The sequence below is a fragment of the Nomia melanderi genome, chromosome 12, assembly GCF_051020985.1.
Source record: "Nomia melanderi isolate GNS246 chromosome 12, iyNomMela1, whole genome shotgun sequence".
Lineage (NCBI taxonomy): Eukaryota > Metazoa > Arthropoda > Insecta > Hymenoptera > Halictidae > Nomia > Nomia melanderi.
In genome coordinates this window covers 14491427-14508721 of record NC_135010.1, presented here as the reverse complement: position 1 = coordinate 14508721, position 17295 = coordinate 14491427, and the positions used below count along the sequence as shown (strand labels likewise).

The window sequence follows — 17295 nt, the reverse complement described above, 5'->3', positions numbered from 1 at the left end:
TATTATTAACCTTGTCAAGGACGAATTTTTTTATAGATACAGACAAAGATGATTTTAATTTCCGGTTGACTGCAGTTTATTTTATTCAAACTGAGACGAATTGAACAATGGAAAAACAATAGAAAAACGTACAAAAAAAATAGCAAACGCCTTTTTGATAAACTTTAATAATTAAATTATATATATGTCCCAGTATACAGGTGTAATATGCCAGTATTGAAGAGGTTAATAACATACATAGTTATGCCAGTCACTATCATCGTTATCTTATATGCAAAAAGATAATATATGATCCTTCCATATCGTTTGTACCTATTAAGTGTACAAATTGCGTTTTATAATGACAAGTAAAGGTTCAACCGATATTTTGCATTCCGTAGAAAACGGAATTCTAAAAATCGTATTAAATCGGCCACACAAGAAAAACTCTATAAATGTTTCTGTAAGTATATAATAAAAATTATATAAAGTTTTATAAAATTTTGAGATTGAAGTGTATAAAATATTCAACGTCTTAAACATGTAGATACAAGAATATTTTGCATACAACATTTTTAGTACGGAAGTAATCATTTTAATATTAAATGTAGAATACTAAATATGTTAAAAAAAATAATGTATCTTTGCCTTACAGATGTATAAAACATTATCACAACTCTTACATGGATCTATTCAAGATAATGACATACATACAGTTGTTTTAACTGGAAGTAAAAACTTTTTTAGTAGTGGAAATGATTTTCTATCATTTATACGGGATAAAGAGGGTAACTCTATGGACATGGAAAGTGCACTCCCTATTTATAAGTAAATATTTATAAAGTAAATTGAGATTATGTAGTACTGCATTTTAAACTTAAACTGAATTAATTTTTCAGGAAGTATGTGGAAGATTTAATTACATACCCTAAACTTTTAATAGCTATTGTAAACGGTCCTGCAATTGGAATTGCAGTAACTACATTACCATTATTTGATATGGTATATGCTTCAGATAAAGTAATTATTATTTATGACTATATAAAATTCTAAACTGAATCAACAATATGACATTATTTTCGTATTGTTGCAGGCATATTTTTACACACCATTCACTAAATTAGGTATTGTTGCAGAAGGATGTTCTACATACACATTCCCAAAAATATTGAAACACTCTAAGGTATGTGAAACATTATTAGATGCTATTAATTTATAATTATTTTACACATTTTTAGGCTGGTGATATGTTGTATTTAGGATATAAGATGAATGCTTTTGAAGCTAAAGAATATGGTTTAGTTAGTCATGTATATAAACATGAACACTTGAATGATGTTTGGACATACTTGAAAAAAATATCTGCACTTTCAATAGAGGTATTTTTCTTTTACATTTGTTTCATCTATAACATTAATGAAGATTTCTAAAAATATACAATATACTTTTTTAGTCAATATTTGCCATTAAACGTCTAGTTAAAAAATGGGATGAGAAAGTCTTACTGGAAGTTCATGAAGAGGAAACAAATGAGTTAATAAAACGTATACAATCTCCTGAATTTATGCAGAGACTTATGGAGACTATGCTTCATAAAAGTAAAATTTAAAGTAAAATAATTCATTATGTAATTATATTCATATACTTCAGTAAAAAAAAATACAAATGTTTTTATACATTTTTAAAAAAAATCTCGTTTTTGTACTATAAATAAATAATAATTAACATATGTCGTTTAAAGTAGAATTTTTGAACAAAAATGTTATATTATCCGATACTTCCGATAACAGAAGTTCCTACAACAATAGCGAAACAGATTATTAGAACCTGTTAGATATATTGTATAATATCATATATATCTCACCTGCATTATTTTATCTGGAATTGGTTGTTGATAATGTTCCCACTCTAAAAGTTGATTTATTGCCAAATTTTGTTGTGCTACCTTATCCTCTAGAACTAGCTGATGTTCACGTGAATTTTCGTTATCGCATTTTTCTGATCTTTTTTCTACCTCCTTGTAGCCTTTGCAAGGACATTTAATTAAATCATGCGTTAAACAATTCGTATTTGATGCTAACGTAAACAGATCCTAAAAATATGATAATTGTTGTTATGGAAAATTACGATGTTCTTGTATTTAAGAAGAATATAGAAAAATCCAGACTTTTAATTCACTCATGGATAATTTCAGAGAGGCAAAGTTATTTAAATCCACTACAGTTTCGCTTAAGCTTGCTTTACTAATTTGCCTTTGAAAGATTTTTTCTTCAATTGTCCCTGTTGTTAGTAAACTACAAATTTTTTTTTATTATAAAAACAAAGTATATTAGTATTTCATATAAGTGTAAGATGCTCGTACCGCAATATATAAACATTTTTCTTTTGGCCTTCTCTCCAAATTCTTGCCATGGCTTGAGCATCAGATGCTGGATTCCAATCTGAATCAAACAGTACAAGTCTTGATGCACCAGGAAGATTTAAACCAACTCCGCCAGCTTTTGCACTTAATAGAAATACCTCTGCAATAATTACATTAGAATTTACAATATTCTGAGTTTCATTAAGTACTCTATTATCTATACTAACTGCTTTCATGAGTTTCTGAATTGAATTGTTGAATAATTTTTGACCTGGAGTTGCTTGCTGTACTTCCATCTAATCTAAGAAAATGTAAGTTTTCACTGTTGCAAACAGTTTCTAATAAATCAAGTGTTTGTGTATAATAAGATACTAGTACTAATTTTTCCTTAGTTTCCTTCAAATTTTTCATTAAACTTTGCACAACTGATATTTTTCCGGAATAAGCTTTCTTTAAAATATTGTCATACCCTTTTTTATAATCATTTCGTTTTACATTTGTGAGATCATTCAATAGCAAATCATTTTTTTCACTGTAAAATAAATCGGGATGATTACAAATTTTTTTCAACATTGTTATTATTGTCAAATGAGGCATTGTGCTGATTGGTAATCCACTTTTATCAAACCAAGCATCCGTGACGCGTACATATAAATTTTCCTGTTCATCTGATAGACGACAAAATACAACCAACTCGTGTTTAGATGGCAAATACTTATTAATCGTATCCTGCGTGCGTCTTAAAATGAAACATTTTGTTTTATCATGTAATTCGCCAGCTCTTTCTGTGCCCAGAGATAGAACACTCTTGGTTGCATTTGGACATTGTGATGCTACTATTGGGTTTTCATAATACTGTTTGAATTCATAATGATTACCCAGTACACCCGGATTCACAAAGTCGATTAATGCGAAAAATTCTTGTAAATCGTTTTGTATAGGAGTCCCACTCAAGAGGATTCTCTTCTTACAACTTATATTATTTAAGATCTAAAACATAAATACTCTTTTCAGAATAAGTCGTTCCTTTTTTAGTTCAGTTTTATATTAAATTATAAATACAATTAATAATAGTACCTTTGCTGCTTTTATATCACTATTTTTTAATCTATGACCCTCATCACATACAATTAAGTCAAAAGATATTTGCTCAATTTCTGTTTCACACCTAATAAGCATATCGTAGCTAATGATCATTACTGAATTTCTTGATTGTTTTCTAAAGTCTTTTGGCTTATTTTTAGCATTTACAATATAAGGAAAAATTCTGTGGAAACCCAGCCAATGACTAAATTCTTTGTTCCAATTGTTACACAAGCTACTAGGAGTTACAATTAATACATATTTTAAGATTGGCTTTCCATATGGTCCCTTTTTCAACAGTGTCCAAATAATAGTAATGCACTGTAATGTTTTACCAAGGCCCATTTCATCAGCTAAAATTGCACCAAAGTAATTGGGTAATTTTAAGCCCATTATGCATTCATAAAGAAACACAACACCATAACGTTGATGTGGCCTAAGGGCATTTGCTAAACATGCATCTACAGATACTTCCACTTCTTTTTCTGATGTATCATTTTCTGACCAATTTTTTGAGGTATATATAGAAGGCATTACCAGAGGCTTGGATGTTAATTGCAGACCTTCAATATAATGTAAACATTAATGTTTTTCATATTTTATTGGCTTCAGTTTCAAAATGAAGCTATAATGAACCTTTTTTTAAAGAAGCAAGGGGAACATATGGGCCAGATTGTAAAGTTTTTAGTTTTTTCATGGGTGGTTCTGATGGAACTGTTTCTGCAACTGATTTCTTTGGTAACAACTGGCTGTTTGTTACTTTATCAACTATCTGTAAACAAATATATATTAATCTTTGATATAAGTCACACATGTATACAAATTATATATCTTTACCTCAACTTCCTTATTCTCTATGTACAATCTAAAACCTTCTACAATGATTTCTGGCTTGACCGTGGTTCTATGAATAATATTACCCTCTGAATCCTATTAAAGTTTCTAATTATTTAATTGGGTATGAGATTAAACGTGTTAACTTTGTACAGATTACCTTCAAAATACCACATTTTCCGGTGATTTCTAATATACCATCATCTTCCCATTTTTTGTGTTTTCTCGTAGATTTTTTAGCCATTACTACATTGTAAATACTGAATACGAAGGAATTATTAGTATGAAACCCATTTAAATCAAAATATTGTTAAGTGAAACTTTTCCATTCATACGTTTTATTATTGTTAATGACGCTGGATAAGTTTTCTTGGGTATCAATTGCGGGCTCTTCATTCGATTTAATCGGTTTGCTTTCCTTAGATACTGGTTTGTCATCTTTTTCAATAGGTTTCTTGAATAAATTAAGAATACTTGTAGTACTTCTACGCGAACTTTGATTTAAAGTTTCAAATGTTTTACTATCATTTTCTGAACTTTCCTTGGATCCGCTGCTTGTCGATTGTTGTTGACACTTTATAACAGATTTAAAACCTTTAACTTGACTGTTTCGATACATAATAAATGTGTAAACACCACTGTTAAATACAACGCATTATTAAACCGGAGGACTTTACCACAGAATTCAATTTCAACATTCTGCGCCTGCGCTGCCTATTTTACCCGCCAAAAACATGCGACGTTTCCCCCCCTTTTCTCATTATATCACCAGAGAAACTAGAACCATAGACCTATTATTTGTAGACGTTTCATGCGATGTAATTTTTTGTTTATGGTTTCAAAATATCTTAATCACAGTGATTAATACAAATTTTTGTGATAATAAAACACCATTTTTGTGATAAACACGAAAATTAGCATTTTCTATTGTCACAATCGTTTACCAGCAGTAGCATATAAAAGAAACGTTGAGTATGTAAAGTGTCTTGTATATAACTTGATATTCTATGGTGTTAACACTAAGGTAAAGTCCTCTAGTAAACTTATAACAGATGAAAAAGAAATTAGAAATTACTAGAAATATTGTCGTGGTAACAATACGAACAGTTGAAGGGCAGTGTACGTTTCCTATGCATTTGATTCATGGGCATGCGTAATCTTGTATTTGCAAAAATTCAGAGTGGAGACAATTGCTTTGGCGTGAATACATATCGTTGAATTGTTAGATTTGTTGGGAGAAAATGGTTCGAAATATTTATAGAGCTTCCAAGTAAAGTATTTAAGGTGACGTTGATCACTACGGTGAATCTATAAATGAATAAATGGGAGAGTAATTACGAATTCTTTCTTTTTCAGACAGTACCTGTCATAGATGAGAAAACTAGACTGACGAAGTCGAAAATACATTTTTGACAACGAAATAGGAAAAGGATGTTTTGCCTACAGTGGTTGATCCCGGTGTTGCTAATACCAAAGCCAGTAAATCCAACGTTACTGCAAACGCATTTCATGTTTGTGACACTTTATTTAATTGGATTCTTCCTAGAACGAAAACCATGTGCTATTTGTAGTTTAGTGTTTCTCACAGCAGTTTTCTTAATTTGTTACAGCGGTTTAGGTAATTGTCTCCTTTGGAGCACAAATTGTAATACAGTGAGATGCGATAATAGTTAAGGTTATTGGAATAATTAATTCTAGGTTCATCAATTGTCATTACTTTCATATTTCTTTTAGAAGAGTACAGAAAAACTGATTATTTTACAACATAACCCAGTAAGAAATTAAAATATATATGTACATGTATATGCATACACATATTTTGGCATCATGTGTGTGTATATATTTATATATATAACACATACACTTTTTTTATGGTTTTCATTGTAGTTTTTATTAGCTTATAATTGAAACATATATGTATATGTATATGTATATGTATATATATATATATATATGTTCATGTATGTTTACATGTTTCTATGTGTACATATATATACATTTGTAGATGTATTTATACATATGGAACACGAAAAGATGTAAAACTAATAGGCCATAACAAATTTTACACAAAACTGAGAAATTTTTGCGTAAAATTGTGACAATTCATAATTATGAAGTGGTTGAAGTATACAATCTTTGTACATATAATTAAATTCGAGTCTAATTAGTTTAATTGTATTAACTATGTTGCTATGTATATAAAACATGTAGACTCTTTTGTAAACTGTGTACTTTACAAGTCAAGATTTCCATTGCTTTTCATCGTATTTAAATAAATTTTCATTTGGAAGGTTTATCATAAACCGCATTTAGAGTTAACACATTAAACTTTTCCTAGGAACTTTATAGTATAGTAATACATCTTGCATATATTTGTTGATTATTGATACGATTCAAATATAACCAGTAATTTTCCAAATGAAATACATGAAAAATTGTAATATCAAAGTACACATGTGTAAGAGGAATGAATTAAACTACTATGCATAGATTAAATAGAATAAACAATAGAGATGAGTATTGTGCTAAGGCATTAATTCTACATATTCTAATATGTGTTACATGAAAAATACTTAGTATATGTAGAACTTGTAAATGGTCTGATTTCATTTGTTCATAAAATGAATACATTCAGTATAAAAAAATAACGAACATCGAAATGTAACTTATCATTGTCTTTTATTAGAACAATTGATAAATTTTAAAGTACGAAGTTAACAAGTTTCATATCTTTTTGATAATTGCAATAAAGAAGCCTATATAATACTGTTAATAAACAAAATCTTCTATTTTAAAGCAAGCAATCAAGAAGGAAGTTTAACTATCCTTTTTTAATAAGACAAAGGAATTTCTTCTTCTTTATTTACTGCTTTCGCTTTAGCACAAATATGTATCTGTGATGCTTCCAGTTCCATGCATTCATTTTATCAGAAATGCTTTAATTTATCTACAGAAAAGTTAATATATACATCTCAGAATTGTAAACATTAATTGCCTACCCATTTGCTTCCACTTATAGTTTTACATTTAAAATGATTGTACAATTTGTAAGTAAAAATGTACACTTTTCTAATGTAACAGAAAATAAATGAGAAAATTCACTTTCATGATTAATTTTCTTGTGACTTATTAGTGTAATAAGGATGTCTGAAATAATAATACTGTATACTTATGAAAGATTTATTTATTTTACATTAAAATATTATTGTGGTTTGCCACGACCGAAACCACCACGGAATTCAACATCACCTGTGCCTGCACCTACATCAGCCTTTTTGTCACCAGGTCCACCTGGACCTCCAGGTCCTCTTCTATAACCAGCACGATCTTCTGTTGGCCTAGATGCTTCACTTCGTGTGGCTGCTGCTGGTCGTGGCCTGGATGCTTCTGCCCTAGCTTGCCTCTTCAATGTGGAAGGTACAATCTCAGGAGGTAGATGCAAATAACCACGTAGATATTCGATGCCTTCATTTGTCAGATACCAGTAGAAATGTCTCCAAGCAAACTGTTCTTTGACATATCCTCTGGACTTTAGGGACTATAAACATAAGTTCAAAAGACATCAGTTACATTTAAATTACCAAATAACAATGAATTATTAAACTGAATTTGATATTAAATATTACCTGCATTGCTTTAATAACTTGGAGATTTGGAATGGGTTCCAGTTCTGGGTGTTTTGGTGCATGATAATCCTTTTTCGCTACCATAACACCTTCCTTAAAAAGGTATTCAAAAATTGCTACACGGTTCTTTTTTGGCATCAACATCCTGAAAATAATGAAGTAATGTTTTAAAGACTGACATTGCCACCCATCAACACATATTTACTTAGAATTATTTAAACAAGAAAGTAGAAGGTTTATCTATTGAATATCAATTCCTCTTGTGCTTTTTTTGTAAGCTTATTTATTATTTATTTATATAAAATTGAAATATGTGTACTCTTGTACAGTGAGACTTAACCATGTTTAGAGAGGTTATACAAAACATTTGATTTCTTACAGAAAACATTATGATACTTTCGTTATGTCACTGAATATAATACCCTAATTTTCAATTATGAAATAAAATGTTTGGGCAGACTAAATTCCAACTTTTTATTAATAATTCATGAAAGATGGAAACATTCTATTTCATTTCATAACCATTACGTTGGTTAGGTACAAATAGTAATATTTAAAACGGATTACAATGAAAAGATACCTATCATATAGAAATTCTTTAATGTCTCAAACATTAAAAAATTTAACAAACCTCCTATTTTCTTACAATATTTATATATGACTAGGATTAAAACAGATATTATAAGAAGCCTGACATACTTGACGTTTTAGCGCGAGCCTGTTGTCGGAAAGAAATTTACTCGTGCACGATATATCGTATACGTAAATCGATATATCGTTCGAGAGTAACCGGAAGTAGCGAGAGTATGTTTTAGAATAAAATTGTTCATAAACATATTGTAACATTTATTATTATTAAAAACACTGAATAATACATGAAATATGCATATACATATTTCGCATTGTGTGTTCGTATTGTACAGATGTAGTGCATTATAAAAAATATAATTTAAACTTTACAATAGTCTCTTTGACGGTTTAGTAATTTCGAGGAATTTTCGTGTAGGAAAAAAGAATAAAATATGCGTAGTAACTAAATAAAACGTTAAACACATTTAATGTAAGTATATGAAAACCACATGAATACATATAAACATTTTTATTCGATGTAAGAAACAATTTTGCGATACTAAAATTTGTAGCTGAGTATCTGATCTAGTATTATTCGATATTCAAAAATACCATCTGTTAATTTGGGCGCCGTGGCGCTTATAATATTATAAAACGAAACTTTGCCAATGGGAGAAAATTAAATCAGTTTGAAAGCCAAAAAAGGATTAAATTATGAACCAAATTTAAAAGAATACATGTCGAGTGACTATATATTTACATCTTTTAACTATGAGGTCTGAATCGTCAAGATCCACGTATAATTCTCTAAAAGATTCCATTTTTAAAAAGTTGTATTCTTTAACGTAGATACGTTATACTGATGTAAGCATTAAAAAATATGTCAGCATTAATCATTCGAAATATAGTTGCTGAGTGGGTGTAAAACGTATACGCCTACCTTCGAAGAAAAATGACGCTGCGGTAGTCTAGTCCACGTAAGTATTTTGCAAAATTCAGCAACGCTGGCGAAAAGTTGATGGTAAATAGTTAAATCTATGTTTTACGATTAAATAATTTAATTTCTTTTTTAAGTAACTGTCGGCTAAATCGCTCGAATTATTCAATACTTACGAGGTTTTTGTCCCTGTCAGACTTATCTTATTTATATCTTTTCATTGTCCTCTTTTTTTCAGATGGAGCAACTTTCTTGGAATTGTGTACACAGATGTTTGTAAATACAATTATTTTTTAACTACAAAACATGCCAAGATCTTTGCATGAATATTCTTATACATTTTGGGCTATATTCATAAACATGTTATCTTTTGTATTTACCTATACATACCAGATCAGTTAATTACAATTTATTATACAGCAATTGTATTGTGACAGTGTACATATAATGTTTTCTTTTAATTACCAAAAAGTTATAAAATATTGATGCATTATCTTTCAAAAATGCATTTTTCTATACCAGATACTGAAGAGTTTATTGATACAGCTGGTAATACGTATGTGGTAATTATTTTTTTCCTATCATATGCATATTAGAATGTATGTTGATATGTATTTAATGTATTTCAATTTTCAGGGATATAATATTCATATAAATGGATTATTTCATTGTACAGTCAGGTACAAACAATTACATAATTTTCATGAACAATTGACTAAAGATTTGGACATATCTTTACCATCATTCCCACCAAAAAAATTTTTTCCTTTAACGGCAAATCAGCAAGAGGAACGTCGTTTGTCTTTAGAAAAGTACATTCAGTCAATTGGACAGAATGAGATTATCAATAACTCAGGAATGTTAAATGCATTCTTATTAAATGCTCAACAAGAAACTATAGGTGCATTAGTCAATGATGAGAGTATGGATATTTTCCTAATGAATGGATGTAAAATTATAATAAATGTATCTGCAGGTGATCATAGTGGAATTGTCTTGAAGGTAATAAATATCTAATGAACATTTATTGTAACCGAAATCTGACTTAAATTGTTTTGTTTAACAGAAAGTCTATGAACATCTTAAACTGCCAGAACAATATTATTTCTACTTTGCATTGTTTATTGTTGCTCAGGATGAAAACAATATTGTTTATTGTAAGTACAGTTATTATGTTTAACAATCCTATTTTATATATTAATATTCTGTGTGATTTCTAATCTTTTTAAATCAAATTTCCGTTTTAGTATTACGCAAGTTACAGAATTTTGAATCTCCATTTATTACAAATAATCATATGCATGATATAGATAGTAAAGTTGTACTTGGGAAAAATTACTGGGATCTAGCATATGATCTTGAATTAATGAACAATGCAGTAGCTATGAACTTATTATATATTCAAGCTGTGGCAGAATTTCAAAGAGGATGGATTATAGCCAAAGATGAATTAAATAATCATTTGATTACTTTACAAAATCAGGGAAAGAAAAAGGAAGTAAGTTTTAATATATGTATGTAATGTAAAGCTAAACATTATACCAAACTACTTCTCACAAAGATTAACTGTTTCTTTCCATGTTAATGTATAATCTATGAGGTAATTTATTTTTAATTATTTTTATTGTAGTATTTGGATGTAGTGCGTACTTTAAAGTATTATGGCTACATTCAGTTTGCCCCATGCTTTTGTGATTACCCTAAGTCAGATTCAAAAGTATTAGTTGCTATAGGTAGGAATGAATTAAATTTGCGAATATTATCAGATGAAGAAACATATAGAGAAGAAGTCTTTAAAGTTTCTAAAATGCGTTGTTGGCGAATAACTACTGTACAAAATGTAAGTTATTATAAAAAATGAATGTCTTGAGACTGGCATATCAGCTTGCTGTCTTCATCTGAATTTTAGGGATTTGAGAGATCTGATGACACCGATGATTTTAGTTTGGAATTATCTTTTGAATACTTAATAGCTAAAAATCAATTACAATGGATTACCATTACTTCAGGACAAGCTATTTTAATGTCTGTATGTTTACAAGCTATGATTGATGAATTACTATTAAAACATGCTGGTGGAAGTCGTACTCAGGTTAATAAAACATTATTCTTATTGCTATTACAGTAAAATAGAATTTAATTTTCAAAATGTGATTTATAGGAAGTATCTGGAAAATCATGGACTTACACTATGAGAGATGGCCAAACTATTGTGATGGGATCGAGTTCCGGTGAACAGATTGAAGAAAATAGAAAGGTGCATGTTTTTATTTAAATGTATAGTTTCGTTTATATTCTATTTACGTATACGATAATATTTTTTCAGGGTCAATGCGTGAAACTGTCTTCTAAATCAGAACCAATTATGAAGAAGCTAGCTGACAGATTGTCAGCAGTAAGAATAAAAAGATCTGTGGATGTTGAAGGTAATACGAATAATAAAATTAAAAAGAAATATATATCAGAGTGTGATATGGAAAACAATGCATTTCACATGATTGGTGATGACGACTTATAAACACGATATGCCTTATGTATATATAGCTCTTTAAAACTACTAAACTTCTCAGAAAATCTTTTTATATTTTTGATAAAGCGTAACCATAAATTTGTAAAATTCTCACGGTATCGGAAGAAAGGTAAATTTTTTACTTATGTAACAATGCTGTAACGATTACATTTACTATTTTAATATTTTGTTATTAATTTATTAAAAAGGAAATAATATAAATGGTTAATTAAGTTTAATAAAAATTGAATTGTTTATTGTATTTGTAATTATCATTTATGTAATGTACTTACATCTTATCTGAAAAAATAATGAAAATATATAATGGAAGAGTATAAAGAAAATAAATGAAATCACAGTATATAATATTTTCTTTTATTATTTAAATGAAGTAAGAGGCAGTGTATTCTATTAACGGATGGACACGGAACAAAGCGAACTAAAAGAATCTGCATCCTTGCGATCTCGTTTCACAATATTGGAGATACATGGTAGCATCTGGGTGGTTAAATGTATTCGTGTTTTATCGAATGCTTAAGTTTGCAGGAATAAAATTTATTCGTTTCTGTTACATTATTAACGGATATAAGTTGATGAAATCGCATATCGCAGTGAATGGTGCGCTCTACTTTTCATCAAACAGTAGAAATATTACTTTTTAGATTATAACTTATTTATCTGCTCTTCATATTAACAGTGGAACCCAACGCTATTATTATGATAATATTGTGTATCATGGTAGGGCCATATAAAGACTGGATTTAATAATTAATATTCGAATCTTCTTCGATTGTAATGTGCATATTTTCTATATCAAAAATATGTTGTAATTCTGTATTGTTACTTTCTAAATAAACAGAAAAGTCAGTTCTGGCTATAGCATTTAAGTATTATAAATCTATTTTCGCTACTTTTAAAATAGCCCAACGTCAGCAAAGAATTACTCCACTTATGTTGTAGCATTCTCAACGGTACATGTTGTACATACGTGCGTTACTGTTCCCCTGGTGTAATACAATTAAATAATATTCACTGATATTTTTTATAGAAAGCACAATGATAACGTATTTCCAAATTTCAAATATAAAAACGATTAAAAAACAAAAAAAAGAATGCGTTTCAATAAAATACACATTTATACGAGTCTAAAAATATTATAAATCTTGCCATTGCTTTATGATGATTACTCCCAACAAATTCAATACTGACTTAACGAATTAGTGAAATATTGAAGTACATTCTAATACGGAAGACTAACTTTAGTAAGTTCATTCGTCATATATGCTTGACTCCGAAATGCTCTCACTTTTATTTGTAATCTTGCATGGTAAAAAACACTACCAAACAACTCGCAACTTCTTACAAAATCTTGATACTAAGTCAACCGACATAAGAACGTATATTTCGTAACCTAATGTTAATATCTGTAGGTAAACGCGCAATAATATCTATGGCAGTAAAAAAAGGAGTAAAAACTTTAATACCTTCTAAAGCTTGCTTACTTATTGGAAATAATTTCACAAGTAAACGATATGTTAGCGCAAAAGTCTATAAATATATTTTCGGGATGACCTCCGTTCCTTGTATTTCGTAATAGGTAATAATATTTGTTGATGTAATATTATGGATAAAATAAATGGCATAATAGGTGACTAGCGTAAGACAAAACCAAATATCAATTGTATGTCGGCACCTCTACTATTTTTGTCAACAACGAAGGAAAAGGAAAACAAAATGCAAGCACGGCATGCGATCTTTTTTTCGTTCTCGTTGCATTCGATTTCTCTTTTCTTTAGTTTTTGTTTTGTGAAGAATGTTGATGGGATTCCATAATATTTCTGTAAGAATACCATATTTCACAGTATACGGATAAACGTAATCGTAAAAAAATTAAGTATAATGATCATTCACCTAAATCATGTAAAATAATTTACATTGATGACGTGAGGCTATTGGCTAGTATTAGTTACTCGTATCTGATTCACAAAGAGGAAGACATTGACTTCGTAAGAGAGGAAAATACTTTAAATCGCTATTATTCTTTTCGTTAGGTAAACATTTAATTAGGCAATGTACTTCTCTTTGATGAAAGTCAGGACGAGATGAATAAAATCTATTCATTTATACAACTGTACACCCTTTATCTATCGTCATCACACTTATCCGCGTAGAAAAAGTAACCAAACTGTTAGAAGTTTTGTTGACGTTTCCGTTTGGTATCCATAGCATCAAGGATCGGCTGTCTCTTCGTTTGATACCTTCTTCTTAACTCGTCAATTTCCCGCTCCATTTCTGCGTCCAAATTAGCCATTCGTTGCTGTAGTTCCTCGTATGAGAGAAACTTCAGCTGCAGGAGATGGTTGTTTATCTATATTCAAGTTTCTTTTATATGATGCCTAATGTGGCATTACGTCAATCGAATTTAAGTTAAAAGAGAAGCGTACGGATAATAGGAACCAATTTCAATTATCTTTATATATTATTCTGTATAGAAATTTGTAGAGATTCGTTACTTACGAAATCGAAATCACGTTCCGTGAAGACATTTTGAAACTTAGATATGTTATTATGCGGTTGTTCTTGCACGGGATGGGAAATCTGGTTAAGCTGTAGTTGTAGGTGACTTTGAAACCTTTGAGATTCTGAAGGACTTCGTAATTCTAGTTTACTTTCATTATCTGGATTATGTGCTCCAAGAATTTGTCCATTACCCTGTTAATTAAAAAGCAAAACATGTTTTAGTATTCATCAAACATCAATGGTAGACGTATATACATTGATTACACTGATTGTACCTTTCCTATTTCAGGTGCTTCTTTTTTATCAAAATGATCTAAAAATAATGGCCGATACTTTTTACCGGATTCAACTGACCCTGTATTATGACCTGTAAGGAAATTAAATTGCCCACTATTCGTTTCAGCTATTTACTAACATTCGCAGGAAAGACGGCCGATGGAAATAATGCGGGTCCGAGTGGTCGGAGTCGAAAGAGATTAACCTATTGTATCGCGCGGATTTACGACTCTAACGAGCAATTTACCGAGAAGGCCACATATATCGAATCCGCTCCGTCTTTCCTACAATCGAAAGTACATGTTTGAGAAATGTTAATATTACTAACGTTTCATAGTTGCTTCAGTATCCGTATCGCTATTAATAACCATTGTTCCCAAGTCTAACATTGCAGAAACAAGCGTTCCCGTATCTGGAAGATCATGACTTGGTACTAAAGTTCCTGTATCCTCTGGTAAAGGTTTCATTGTCCCGCTACAGTCTTCTTCATCCTAATGGTAAATAGAGAATTTTCATTACCGAATAATTGTACATATTTCGTGGTACTTCTAGTATATATAAACTTTGACGATTACCGAGTCTTCAGTCTGATTTTGGTTCTTTATTGCAACATTATTAATAACGTGAGCACGATGTGCGCTTTGCTTTTCTCGTATTTCATGAGCTTCTGCAATCATCTGACTTAGAATACTGGGCTGTTTGGCATTACCTGGAATAAGATATTGAACGACGTGAAGCAAAAGACATAATGTACATCGACATAAATATTTAACTAAAATTTACCTATAAATTCGTGATTCAAAAGCTCAGTAGCAGTAGATCTTTCTTCTGGATTTTTAACAAGGCACCCACTGACAAAATCGATAAATTCAGGACTCCACTGGTCTGGTTCTCTAAAGCTAGGCGGAGGTTTAGTTGGAATCATAAATATTGCTCTCATTGGATGTATATCACCATACGGTGGTTTTCCCTCTGCCATTTCTAATGCAGTTATACCAAGGGACCATATGTCTGCGACACAATCGTATCCAATTTCTTGAATAACTTCTGGAGCCATCCAGAATGGAGTCCCTATCACTGTATTACGTTTCGCCATTGTATCCTAAAAAGAATCACTTAGAATTATTTTCTTGTCCATTGAGAAATCATGGCTGAGGCAATTGGGCTCACAGTTAACTGTCCAGCTACACCAAAATCCGCTAGTTTTGCATGCCCTTCATTATTAAGCAAGATATTTCCTGCTTTAATATCTCTATGTATCTTTCTTCTTAAATGAAGATACTCTAAACCCTTCAAGGTATCACTGAGAATTGTTGCTATTTCATCTTCTTGCAAAGTTTTCTTCCGTAACCTCATAATATCGCTAACAGATCCAGCTCCACAATATTCCATTACAATCTGTAAAATTGTACCTTCATGAATGCAATTAAATATTAGATCAAACCATCTGTTGTCATAACAATCCATTAAATTACCCATAAATCAGTGTTCTTAAAGTAGCTTCCATAATATTTAACCACATATGGGGAATCACACTGTTGCATGATAGAAATTTCTTTTATAATTTCTTGCAAGTCCGTATCGACAGGTACTTGTTTGATGGCAAGTACCTGTCCACTTTCTTTATGCAATGCTTTGTAAACCGATCCATAGGATCTATACATAAAACAATCTCATTCAACGATTATCAATATTGATTCTTGATAAACAAAATAACTTACCCCTCTCCTAACTTGCATATTATGTCAAATACTTCTTCTGGTTGTCTTGTTAAGCTTTCCTCTGACAACTTTTTTAATTCACTAAAAATAGATTATGTGAAATTTTCAACTGAACACAATACAACAGTTCTTATCTTTTAATACCTATATGTATGTACGGTAACATAAAAAAGAAACAAGTATTTAAACTAAATTTACAAGAGTGTGTACTGCAAAATGAACTTCTATAGGAACTTTTATATTACATAGTCATGTTGTGATTTGCATTAGCATATAGAAGCAAGTATACTAAACAATTGACTCTGTTCTTTGACTCTTGATCACTGTAAATAAAATTCAGAGAATTCCCACGGCTAGAGGGTTTTCAAAATCGTCGAAAGGAGCAAAGATAACAAAAAAATTTAATAAATAATTCGACGAAATTGACAATGCAGGTTAACAAAGAAACAAAGAATCAATACAGTGCAATTGTTCCATCCAATAAGAAAAACGTGCTACGAATCATGAGGCCGACTCCTTCTAGCTACAAATAACTTCCATCAGTGAGTTGGCGAAGATCTGCCAGTTTAAAAAACACGAAGTAAAAACAATTAAATACCTCTTCGAAGACATTTTCGCTTTCTCGCGTGAACGAGGTTCTTACTTGAATAAAAACACCTTCAATATTTACACAAATAACTTAACTTGGATAAAACAGATATCATTCCGGTTGCGAAAACATGGTCAATTTAAAATAGAAGTGTTACATTTTTGTCAATAAATTAAAGTAACCACACAACTGAAATATCGAAAAGCATCGACCATTCGTTGTTATAGATGGCGAAGCTAAGAACGAATTCCTCTCGAACGGGTGAATCGCCATGCGCGTGAAAAAAAGG

The 17295-nt window shown here is 30.4% G+C and overlaps 6 protein-coding genes across 19 annotated transcripts; 3 read left to right on the top strand and 3 right to left on the bottom strand.

The window, feature by feature from the left end:
• Positions 1-41: 41 nt before the first annotated feature.
• LOC116428378 (enoyl-CoA delta isomerase 3, peroxisomal) lies at positions 42-1708 on the top strand. Its single transcript, XM_031979962.2, has 6 exons — positions 42-442; positions 635-807; positions 879-999; positions 1073-1162; positions 1218-1358; positions 1433-1708. The coding sequence occupies exons 1-6, from the start codon at positions 341-343 to the stop codon at positions 1586-1588; spliced, it is 783 nt and encodes a 260-aa protein (XP_031835822.1). The 5' UTR covers positions 42-340; the 3' UTR covers positions 1589-1708.
• On the bottom strand, positions 1657-4961 carry LOC116428377 (DNA repair and recombination protein RAD54B). The gene is made up of 10 exons (XM_031979961.2): positions 4594-4961; positions 4419-4518; positions 4262-4354; positions 4061-4196; positions 3419-3987; positions 2569-3331; positions 2342-2501; positions 2147-2273; positions 1844-2071; positions 1657-1775 (listed from the first exon to the last, which is right to left on the bottom strand). Exons 1-10 carry the CDS (start codon positions 4875-4877, stop codon positions 1701-1703), a joined length of 2535 nt encoding a protein of 844 aa, XP_031835821.1. The 5' UTR covers positions 4878-4961; the 3' UTR covers positions 1657-1700.
• A 374-nt stretch (positions 4962-5335) lies between these two features.
• Positions 5336-7359, top strand: bc10 (BLCAP apoptosis inducing factor bc10). Of its 2 annotated transcripts, none has more exons than XM_031980094.2 (2): positions 5336-5528; positions 5615-7359. In XM_031980094.2, exon 2 carries the CDS (start codon positions 5690-5692, stop codon positions 5930-5932), a length of 243 nt encoding a protein of 80 aa, XP_031835954.1. In that variant the 5' UTR covers positions 5336-5528; positions 5615-5689; the 3' UTR covers positions 5933-7359. The 2 variants fall into 2 exon arrangements, with proteins under 2 accessions (XP_031835954.1, XP_031835953.1); XM_031980093.2 differs by having other exon boundaries at positions 5344-5542.
• Positions 7360-7424: 65 nt separating this feature from the next.
• LOC116428433 (small ribosomal subunit protein eS10) lies at positions 7425-8745 on the bottom strand. Its single transcript, XM_031980092.2, has 3 exons — positions 8584-8745; positions 7885-8029; positions 7425-7796 (listed from the first exon to the last, which is right to left on the bottom strand). Exons 2-3 carry the CDS (start codon positions 8026-8028, stop codon positions 7461-7463), a joined length of 480 nt encoding a protein of 159 aa, XP_031835952.1. The 5' UTR covers position 8029; positions 8584-8745; the 3' UTR covers positions 7425-7460.
• A 47-nt stretch (positions 8746-8792) lies between these two features.
• On the top strand, positions 8793-13013 carry Snx17 (sorting nexin 17). 8 transcript variants are annotated; one of them, XM_031980085.2, is made up of 11 exons: positions 8794-8944; positions 9027-9230; positions 9304-9431; positions 9630-9954; positions 10028-10393; positions 10458-10548; positions 10639-10889; positions 11022-11231; positions 11301-11483; positions 11553-11648; positions 11718-13013. In XM_031980085.2, exons 4-11 carry the CDS (start codon positions 9877-9879, stop codon positions 11907-11909), a joined length of 1467 nt encoding a protein of 488 aa, XP_031835945.1. In that variant the 5' UTR covers positions 8794-8944; positions 9027-9230; positions 9304-9431; positions 9630-9876; the 3' UTR covers positions 11910-13013. The 8 variants fall into 8 exon arrangements, with proteins under 8 accessions (XP_031835947.1, XP_031835949.1, XP_031835950.1 ...); XM_031980087.2 differs by lacking the exon at positions 9027-9230 and having other exon boundaries at positions 8793-8944; positions 9363-9431; XM_031980089.2 differs by lacking the exon at positions 9027-9230 and having other exon boundaries at positions 8793-8944; positions 9363-9475.
• Positions 12254-17273, bottom strand: hpo (serine/threonine-protein kinase hippo). Of its 6 annotated transcripts, none has more exons than XM_031980079.2 (10): positions 17016-17273; positions 16418-16498; positions 16172-16352; positions 15867-16094; positions 15480-15798; positions 15272-15405; positions 15025-15187; positions 14696-14787; positions 14418-14612; positions 12254-14268 (listed from the first exon to the last, which is right to left on the bottom strand). In XM_031980079.2, the coding sequence occupies exons 1-10, from the start codon at positions 17027-17029 to the stop codon at positions 14089-14091; spliced, it is 1587 nt and encodes a 528-aa protein (XP_031835939.1). In that variant the 5' UTR covers positions 17030-17273; the 3' UTR covers positions 12254-14088. The 6 variants fall into 6 exon arrangements, with proteins under 6 accessions (XP_031835939.1, XP_031835942.1, XP_031835940.1 ...); XM_031980082.2 differs by having other exon boundaries at positions 12254-14247; positions 17016-17266; XM_031980080.2 differs by lacking the exon at positions 17016-17273 and adding an exon at positions 16879-16995 and having other exon boundaries at positions 12254-14296.
• Positions 17274-17295: the final 22 nt, after the last annotated feature.